Source organism: Palaemon carinicauda, chromosome 5 (genome assembly GCF_036898095.1).
Source record: "Palaemon carinicauda isolate YSFRI2023 chromosome 5, ASM3689809v2, whole genome shotgun sequence".
Lineage (NCBI taxonomy): Eukaryota > Metazoa > Arthropoda > Malacostraca > Decapoda > Palaemonidae > Palaemon > Palaemon carinicauda.
Genome location: NC_090729.1, coordinates 120076713 through 120086712, shown reverse-complemented (window position 1 = coordinate 120086712; position 10000 = coordinate 120076713). Strand labels below are relative to the sequence as shown.

General features: G+C 34.4%; 1 protein-coding gene across 1 annotated transcript in view; it reads left to right on the top strand.

The window, feature by feature from the left end:
* Positions 1-4265: 4265 nt before the first annotated feature.
* The window catches only part of LOC137640544 (uncharacterized), a 6007-nt gene continuing 272 nt past the window's right edge, over positions 4266-10000 (top strand). The window contains exons 1-3 of the mRNA XM_068373057.1: positions 4266-4388; positions 8411-9221; positions 9428-10000. The exon at positions 9428-10000 is cut by the window's right edge and continues 272 nt beyond it. Coding sequence (XP_068229158.1) covers position 4388; positions 8411-9221; positions 9428-9887 — 1272 coding nt within the window. The 5' untranslated portion in view covers positions 4266-4387 and the 3' untranslated portion in view covers positions 9888-10000. The remainder of the gene's footprint in view (positions 4389-8410; positions 9222-9427) is intronic.

The window sequence follows — 10000 nt, the reverse complement described above, 5'->3', positions numbered from 1 at the left end:
TGGAAACATCAGCATCGCACACCGGATAAAATAGGCCTAAAGATATTCCATATGAAATACATATGCCTGTTGAGAGTAAAGTGATTAGTTTGATTTTTTTAATAAAATCTAATATGACAACTAAAATACAATACAAAAAATAAATCTATAAAGCTGAACCTCTATGTTTAAGTATTTTATAACTAGATACAAAGACTTGATTGACCGTAAGTTTCTGTACAACAAATAAGATGAAAATCAGTAGCAGAAGACCAGACATTATTATTATTATTATTATTATTATTATTATTATTATTAATTAAGATACAACAATACTAATAAAACAAATTTATATATAAACTATAAAAACTTCCAAAAAAAAGAACAAGAGTAAAAGAAATAAGATAGAATAGTGTACCCTAAGCTAGAGAACTCTAATTCAAAACTGTGGAAGGCCATGGTACAGAGGCTATGGCACTAGCCAAGACTAGAGAAAAAAGGTTTGATTTTAGATTGTCCTTATACTAGAAGAGCTGCAGGTTAATAATTCTTCTTCACCTAAGGGGTTACCTATTCAGTGGCTACTTTCCTCTTGGTAAGGGTAGAAGAGACTCTTTAGCTATGGTAAGCAGCTCTTCTAGAAGAAGGACACTCCAAAATCAAGCCATTGTTCTCTAGTCTTGGGTAATGCCATAGGCTCTGTACCATGGTCTTCCACTGTTTTGGGTTAGAGTTCTCTTGCTTGAGGGTACACTAGGGCACACTATTCTGTCTAATTTCTCTTCCTCTTTATTTGTTAAAGTCTTCATAGTTTATATAGGAAATATTTATTTCAATGTTTTAACTGTTCTTAAAATATTTTCTTTTTCTTTTTTTCCTTTCCCCACTGGTCTATTTTCTCTGTTGGGGTCCCTGGGCTTATAGCATCCTGTTTTTCCAACCAGGGATGTAGCTTAGCAAGTAATAATAATAATAATAATAATAATAATAATAATAATAAAAATAATAATAATGATAATAATAATAATAACAACAACAACAACAACAACAACAACAACAATAATAATAATAATAATAATAATAATAATAATAATAATAACAAAGATTTAACTGATAAGGGAAACTGATTGAGGAGAGTGACACTTATCTCTCTGGGTAGAATCGGAAAGCCTATCTTTGAACGACAATGCTGGTGGCACACAAGCAAACCCTCCGTGTGTTTTGATTCGCTGCAAGGATTAGTAGCCACTAATCTAGAATCTCTTGCTTTTCCGAGTTATCACATAGGCACATCTAGCCGTGTCCTTTAGCATCTAATCCCTGAAACTCTGAAATATTCAAATTTTGAAAGACATGTCCGGTTTAACTCTTCTTCAGTTATACAAAAAAGTCATTGTACTGATGAGGTCTTTTAGAAGTTCTTGGGGATATTTCTATATTCTGTTATCTTCCAAGTTTCTTAAAGACAATGGCTACCTCAGTGGTGTTAATTTTATATTAATATCATTATTATTATTATTACTAGCCAAGCTACAACCCTAGTTGGAAAAGCAAGATGCTATATGCTCAAGGGCTCCAACAGGGAAAAATAGCCCAGTGAGGAAAGGAGACAAGGAAAAATAAAATATTTTAAGGATATTAAAACTCCTGAAATAAATGTTGCCAGATATTTACCATTTTCTTAATGCAAATTTTCATTATTATTATTATTATTATTATTATTATTATTATTACTAGCCAAGCTACAACCCTAGTTGGAAAAGCAAGATGCTATAAGCCCAAGTGTTCCAACAGGGAAAAATAGCCCAGTGAGGAAAGGAAATAAGGAAATAGATAAATGATGAGAATAAATTAACAATATATCATTCTAAAAAACAGTAACAGCGTCAAAACAGATATGTCCTATATAAACTATTAACAACGTCAAAAACAGAAATAAGGAAATAAATAAATGATAAAAATAAATGAACAATATATCATTCTAAAAACAGTAACAGCGTCAAAACAGATATGTCCTATATAAACTATTAACAACGTCAAAAACAGATATGTCATATATAAACTATAAAAAGACTCATGTCAGCCTGGTCAACATAAAAACATTTGCTCCAACCTTTTATATTGATCATATATTCTTCTCAACAGCACTGCAATTAGGTGGTAACTGTGCTATTCCCAGTTATTGCTATTGTTCTTAGAATGTCTAAATTGTTTATTACTTTTCTCTTTATTTGTTTCCTTGTTTCCTTTCCTCACTGGGCTATTTTTCCCTGTTGAAGCCCTTGGGCTTATAGCATTCTTCTTTTTCAGTTATGGTTGTAGCTTGGCTAATAATAATAATAATAATAATAATAATAATAATAATAATAATATGATAATAGTAATGATAATAATAATAATAATAATAATAGTAATACTAATACTAATAATAATAATAATAATAATAATAATAATAATAATAATAATAATAATGTTAAAAGCTAGAAAATGGTGCAAACGCTCTCTATGTAAGCAGGTTGACACAAGACTTTTTTCTTAATAAACAATTGTTATCCATATTATTTACGTTATTCATTTGCTCGTCTCGTTTCTTCTTCATCTCTCTTTGATATCTTATCTTCTTTACTCTTCAGGTTTTTTTTTTATTTTCTTTTTATTTTTATTTTTATTTTTATTTTTCTTTTGTCTATTTTTTTTTTTTTTTTTTTTTTTTTTAGTAGGCTGCATTGCTTCCGTTTACAAAATAGGGAAACAGTTTATGATTTAAATATTATGATGATAATAATTACAAGTATCGCAATACATTGAACTGGAAATGTCCAAAAGTAGTAGGCGGAAAAAAAGGTTCTGTTATGAAGTAAAGTAGCGGTCTGAAAATAGATGTGGCTATGAGGTAAAGTAGCAGGTTGAAAGTATGGACAGCTATGAAGTAAAGTAGAAGGCTGAAAATAGGTGCAGCTATGATGTAAGGTAGTAGGCTGAAAACAGTTGCTGCTATGAGGTAAAATAGTAGGCTGAATACAGGTGCTGCTATGTGGTAAAGTAGTAGGCTAACAGTAAGCGCAGGTATGAGGTAAAGTAGTAGGCTGAAAGTAGGTGCAGCTATAATGTAAAGTACCCGGCTGAAAGTAGGTGCAGCTATGAGGTCACGTAGCAAGGTGAAAATAGGCACATATATGAGCTAAAGTAGTAAGCTGAATACAGGGGCTGCTATGAAGCAAAGTAGCAAGTTGAAACTAAGGGGGAGCTATGTGGTAAAATAGAAAGGTGAAAGTAGGTGCAGCTATGAGGTAACGTAGCAAGGTGAAAGTAGGTGCAGCTATAAGGTAAAGTAGTAAGCTGAATGTAGCAGGCTCAAAGTATGCGTAGCTATGAGGTATACATTAGCAATGATATCCTGAAAATATACAAAATGGTTTCCCTCAAGACAACACTGGACAGCCGTTACTGTGGGTCACTTCAAGGTTAGTTTATCCGAACAGAATTAATGTTACCAGTAACTTCAAAATTGTACTACTGATTAATTTGTCATTTTTTAAATTCAAGTTATAGTTACCTTACTTTGTGATATATCTATCGAGAAAAACTATTTTGATTACCTATTTTCATGAGTGCTATCCAAATGCTAATATTTATTAAGGTTGAATCAATATTTCCTTTTAATCTTATTACATAATTCGTTTGAAGTTTTTTTAAATTCCATCATCTGGTCATAGGAAGAATTGTACTGAATCTGTATCGTATAATAAATATCCATTTTGATTAATTGCTCTCTCTCTCTCTCTCTCTCTCTCTCTCTCTCTCTCTCTCTCTCTCTCTCTCTCTCTCTCTCTCTCTCTCTCTCATACAAACACAAACTACATACTCGTGTGTGTATCATACAATATAATAAATCACCTTTTATCAAAACTGAGAAATGTAGAAATTAATATGCGTAAGTATGTTTGCATGTGTGAATCTTTGAACTGATGCTGCAGGTCATATATATATATATATATATATATATATATATGACAACTTACCAGGAAAACGATAACATAATATGTTATAAACAAACAATAACTTACAGTGAATAATTGACTTTTCGTTGCCTCTAATCACTTAAACATAATTATCCGATTTCTCATATTTTGCGTAAGTTCTTGTATACATTTCATTGAGAAATGTCGGCGATATGAAAGTGTTGATTAATCTCCCTTTGGTTACATAAAGTAGATAAATCAACACAGCGTACTACCTATGGTCTCTCTGATCAAATACAGTTAATTTATGATTAGTCACTCTTTGTCACCCGATAGTTGAAGACTCGCTTCACTCTGAGTGAGTGGTGGCAGCTTATTCTTGGTGACTTGGGAGTGATTTAATTCTTCAAATTGTCTCTTCTTTCTAGTGAATTTTAAAAGGAAAAAGTAAGTGCTTGCTGTCGAGTGTTATATCAACTAGTCGTGTCATTTAAGAGGTGTAGAATCACGATTTTTACCTAACCATTTAATTTAGCATCTATATTTCAAGTGTATGGCCATGGCTTGATGGTATTAGCCGGTACTGATTTATTGCCCTTTTTTAAATGATTTTTCTATGATCAGTATCTATTATAAAGCTTGGAATACCAGATATTATAGTAAGAACTCACAAGTTGCCCTTTAATAAACTGTTTTCTTAGATAATTTATCTTATTTTCTCTAAAGCTTATCTGATAATCTGGTCCCGTTCCGAATAAGCGTATCTGATGAGATAACAATTGCTAGTGATGTAACCAAATTCGAGCTGCTCTCAATACATATACGGGTGAACCACGAGTTACTACAGACCTAAGTAAAATCAGGCAGTGATGCTATTCCTGATAGTTGGAAAATTTGTAGAATGCATGATATCACGTCTGTGATAATACGGTCATTAAGGTAGACTGCCTACTAAAGAAGAAACCTGACTGCAGACCGTCTACAAAAGTAAAAACCTGCTGGTTGACCCACCTACTAAAGTAAAAACTTACAGGTAAACTATCTACTAGAGTGGAAATTTGTAGGTAGACCAATTATTAAAGAAGAAACCAGCTGGCAGACAGCCTACGAAAGTAAACACCTGCAGGTTGACCCACTTACTAAAGTAGAAACTTACAGGTAGACTATCTACTAGAGTGGTAATTTGTAGGTACACCACCTAATAAAGTAGAAACCTTCAGGTAAACCACTTACGAAAGTAAAAACCTGCAGATTGACTACCCACTAAAGTAGAAACTTACAGGTAGACTACCTTCTAGAGTGGTAATTTGTAGGTAGACCACGTAATAAAGTAGAAACTTACAGGTAGACCACCTTCTAGAGTGGTAATTTATAGGTAGACCACGTAATAAAGTAGAAACTTACAGATACTCTACCTACTAGAGAGCGTCAATTTGTTGGTAGACCGCCTAATAAAGTAGAAACTTACAGGTAGATTGCCTGCTGAAGTAGATACTTATAGGTAGACTGCCTACTAAAGTAAAAACCCACGGGTAGACTATCTAATAGAGTAGCAATTTGTAGGTAGACCCCCTACTAAAGTAAAGACCTGCAGGTTGACTGGCTACTAAAGTAGAAACATGTAGGTAGACTGCCTACTAAAGTAGAAACTTACAAGTAGATTGCCTGCTAAAGTAGATACTTATAGGTAGACTGCCTACTAGAACAGCAATTTGTAGGTAGACCACCTACTGAAGGTAGATCACCATCAAAAGTAGAAACATGAAGGTAGACTGGCTACTAATGGAGCACACAATAATACTATGCAAATACACAATGACACGAAAATTATTAAGTAAATAGTAAAATGTAGAGATGAATTACGGCCCCTCCCCTTTTTTAGCTTATTCATTGTTTGATTTGAAGATTAATTTACTTCCATAGTTATCATGCTTAGTTCAAGATCTGTTGTTTATGTATTTTATAGGTCTTGTTTCCTTTTGTCCGTCTTGTCCTGTCCCTTGTTTTGGAAAGCTCCTTCAGTGCTCTTCCAATATGTGATCTACCAAAAGTTGGCGATCTATACCAATCTATGATAGTGACCTAATATTTATGGCATGTGATCTACGTGTAGATAGTGCAGAGCAAAAACTATTAGAAGTTTTAAAGAATATTCCCGAAATAAAAACCAACGGGGTGGGCAAACACAGCTAAAAGAAGGTGCAAAATATGAGGTAATGTAGCAGACTGAAACGGGACATAGCTATGTTTGCATTTTAGAAAAAATTTACACTCGTAGTCCTTGAATATTAGGCCGTGTAGTTTGAGAAACACTGCTTGCCAGTTCATAGGAGCAGTGATGTTTTTTGTTCTTTACAAGTAAAGCTAGCCACAGTGGAGCAAAAAACCGCTCGGTAGATCACATGCCTGTATGACCATACTACCCTTTTGGTATATATACATGGCAAAATTAATGCTAATGATATATTTTTTTTTTCTACTTTTGTACTTATATGTGGCATTTGTTTACATTAATCTAGCTTATTTTCCTACATTGCTCTAAAAACAGTTTACTGGTAACCAGCATACCTAATTTACCCAGGAGAAATTTGCAAAGGCGCTAGCCTTCTCTTATCCACATTAGCTTTTAGAATATGTAGGAAAATGAATAAAAAATTCATCATATGATTAATTTTATATTATTGGGTCTCATTGTTACTGTATAATAATTAGAAAATGAATAGCCCCCTTACCGATGAAGCTAAGCAAACATTTACCTGTGAACATCACTTGTAAATATCCAAACCTCATGTACTCCTTCAACCTATCATAGGATGCCATGACCTTACTTCTCCCCTTCCTTGCATTCTCCCAGTTATCTAGAATGACCTGGAATGTTATATTCTTAAGGCCCTTCTACACTGAGGGGCAAATGCATGTTGGGCAAACACTGTTACTAGTGTTGTTGTATGGGTAACGATGAAGAGTGTAAATGACGTCATAGACGAGGAAAGCACGGGCATACCATCAAAGTGCCCGTGTCCATTGTTGAGCGCTGGTTGGGCGCCTGACTATTGTCTGACACAAGTCTGCCTGCACTCTGGCCTCTGCCTGGCGTCTACCCCTAGTCATATGTTCTCCCACCTGTGCCTACTGTCTGCCTTGACTGTCTAATCTGGTAACGCTGTTTCAAAGCAAAAGAATTACGTGAAAATCAGAGTGCCTGCCCTGCATTTGCCCCTGGTGTGGAAGGGGCTTTTCTCACCATATATTGAAATATATCTGAACAGTGCTTGGGTAAAGTTATACCCGACAGTATATTGAATACTTTTGTAGCCTTTATTACAATTTTTCAGTTGTTATAGTATGCTCAAAGAAATATGTATTTTGTAAAAATCTACAATTTGTTGTCTAGCCATTATTTTATTTGTATTATTTTTTTTTCTTGCTGCTACTTATGGTCCTAGTATTTGTTTACATTATCTGCGAATGAGCAATTTTTTTTTATTTTTTTTTTTTGCAACTTTTCGTCCAGACTCACTACCATCTCATGACACCATTATAATGATTTTATGTTTTTGTATAATTGTATTTAGAATCTAATTTTCATAATAGAGAACAAGTTGTTTTGAGAGCAGAAATAAATCACATAATGTAGTTTTCAATAATGCTTGCAATAACAAAGCCGTAATGAATCATAATCTTTAAATACAATTATTAAGATCTTCACTGTAAAATTAGCCGATTTTAAAGTTAAGATGCAAAATAAACCACCATTACCTTGCAAATCCATAATTTCCATAAAAATAACTCAGTGTCAGGAGGTTCGAGTTAACAGTATATGAATTAGAGAAAGCACTCTTGAAGGGAGGTGAGCTCATGTATAATCTCTTCTGATGTCATTTGTACATAAATAAGTGAGCAATGAGAATTAGCCATTTCTCCCTCTCTTCTGTCTCCATTATAAATATCTTTAACCTCTTTAACAATATAAAATCTCCTCCTTTAGTATCATTTATCCTAGAATTAATAAGTTACAGGCGTTGCCATTCTTAAAATTCTTTAGAAAAGTATGACATGTTTTCAATTACGCCCCATAATTGCATATAATGTCTGAGGTATACTAGCAGGCTGAAAGTAGGTACAAGTATGAGGTAAAGTAGCAGGGTGAAACTGGGTACAACTATAAGCTAAAGTAGTAGGCTGAAAGTATGTACAACTATGAGATAAAGTAGCAGGTACAACTATGAGGTAAAATACCAGAATGAAAGTAGGTGCACCTACATGGTAAAGTAGCAGACTGAAAAGTTCAGCTTTGAAATAAAGTAGCAGGCTGAAAGAAGGTGCAAAATATGAGGTAATGTAGTAGACTGGAAGGGGGGTTAGAAATGTTTGAATATTATAAAAAAAAAATTAAACTAATAGTCCTTGAATATTGAGCCACGTCATTTGCAAAACACTACCGTAAACAAACCTTTTTTCTCTTACAGTGGGGAACAGCCTCAACTCTGTATCTGATGCAAAGGAAAATCTGAAAGACCACCATGTTAGAGCAGCCCTCCAAGAAGATAAAGGAAAAGAGACAACATTGATGGCATGGGGCATGGAGGACTTCACACAGAAAAATAACAATTACATAGGTGTGATAAGTGGTTTGCATGTCAACTATGGAAAAGGCAATGAACAGCTTAAAGAAACTTACATAGTCAAGCTGAGTGCACCTCAGGCAACAAAAGCACTTAGGGATATGGTCACTCAGGGATACAAGAAGGAAATTCTTTTTTACCAAGAACTGCTCCCTTGCTTGAATTCAGAGCTTAAAAGAGTGGGCTTGAATCCACTCTTAACTCCAGAATGTCTCTATGCCAACCAAGATTCAGAAAACTCAGTACTGATTCTAACAGACCTTCGACGCAAAAACTTCAAGAAATTTCCTGGCAAGGGCTGTTTAGATATTAGCCATACACATCTAGCCCTTCAAGAGTTGGCAAGATTTCATGCTAGTTCTCTGCTGCTCAAGGCTGCTCAAGGACCACATTTTGAAGCCAAGTATGATTTCTTGGATACAGAATGGTATAATGTGACTGAGGATGCAATTGCTTTCTTCATTGCGTTGTTTGACAGAAATATTGAAAATGCTGTTGCCATACTGAAAGTCCTACGAGGGGATGATAGAGTAATTAGTTGGCTACAAAAAATCAAGAGTTCTGTGTATAAGATCTTAGAAGATATGATGAAGAGAGATACTGCCTTCACTACTTTGTGTCACGGGGACTGTCTAAGCAATAATATTCTATTCAGGTAACTTTTAATTCCCTCTAGGATTGAGTATAGAAAGATTGACCACAACCTAGAAATTAGCTGAGGTAGTTAATCAACAAATCTTTGCATGCTAATGTTTAAGGATGAATATAACCAGATGTTTCAGTTTTTTAAGTATATTTTATTAAGTTTCTCAAATCCTTTAGAGTGTAAATTAAGAAAATGGTAAACTTTGTTTTTTGCAGGTATGATGAGGATGGAAATCCATCTGAGGCATTACTGCTCGATTTTCAGATAGCGCGTCGAGCGTCACTTGTCACAGACCTTCATCTACTCTTGAATATTAGCGTTTATGGAGCTGATCGGAAGAAGAATCTCGAGGACTTCCTCCGAACATATTACAACTCCTTTAAACAAGTCATGGAAGCAGCTGGACTGGAAACACCATTCCAGTTAGATGAACTTCTCCAAGAATATAAGAACAAAACATTGTTTGGTACACTGTGGTCACTGGCTGTGATACCAATGATAGCTAGTGGTGGAGAACTTGCTGACTGGACAGTTTCTGAGGGGAGAGCCACTTCAGAAGAAGCAAGTGGAGAACAAGCTTCTGTTGACTCAAAAACATCTGGCAAACATGAGGAAATGCGAGCTCGTTTCTTGCCAGTATTTGATGAACTCATAGATCAGGGAATAATTAGTTAACAAATTATGGGTATTTCATTTCAAGTAGGAATTTATAAACTCTTGGATAGTGCGTTATATGATAGTTCCATTCGTATGAACTTCATATTAGGATTCTACATTATGAAAAAATT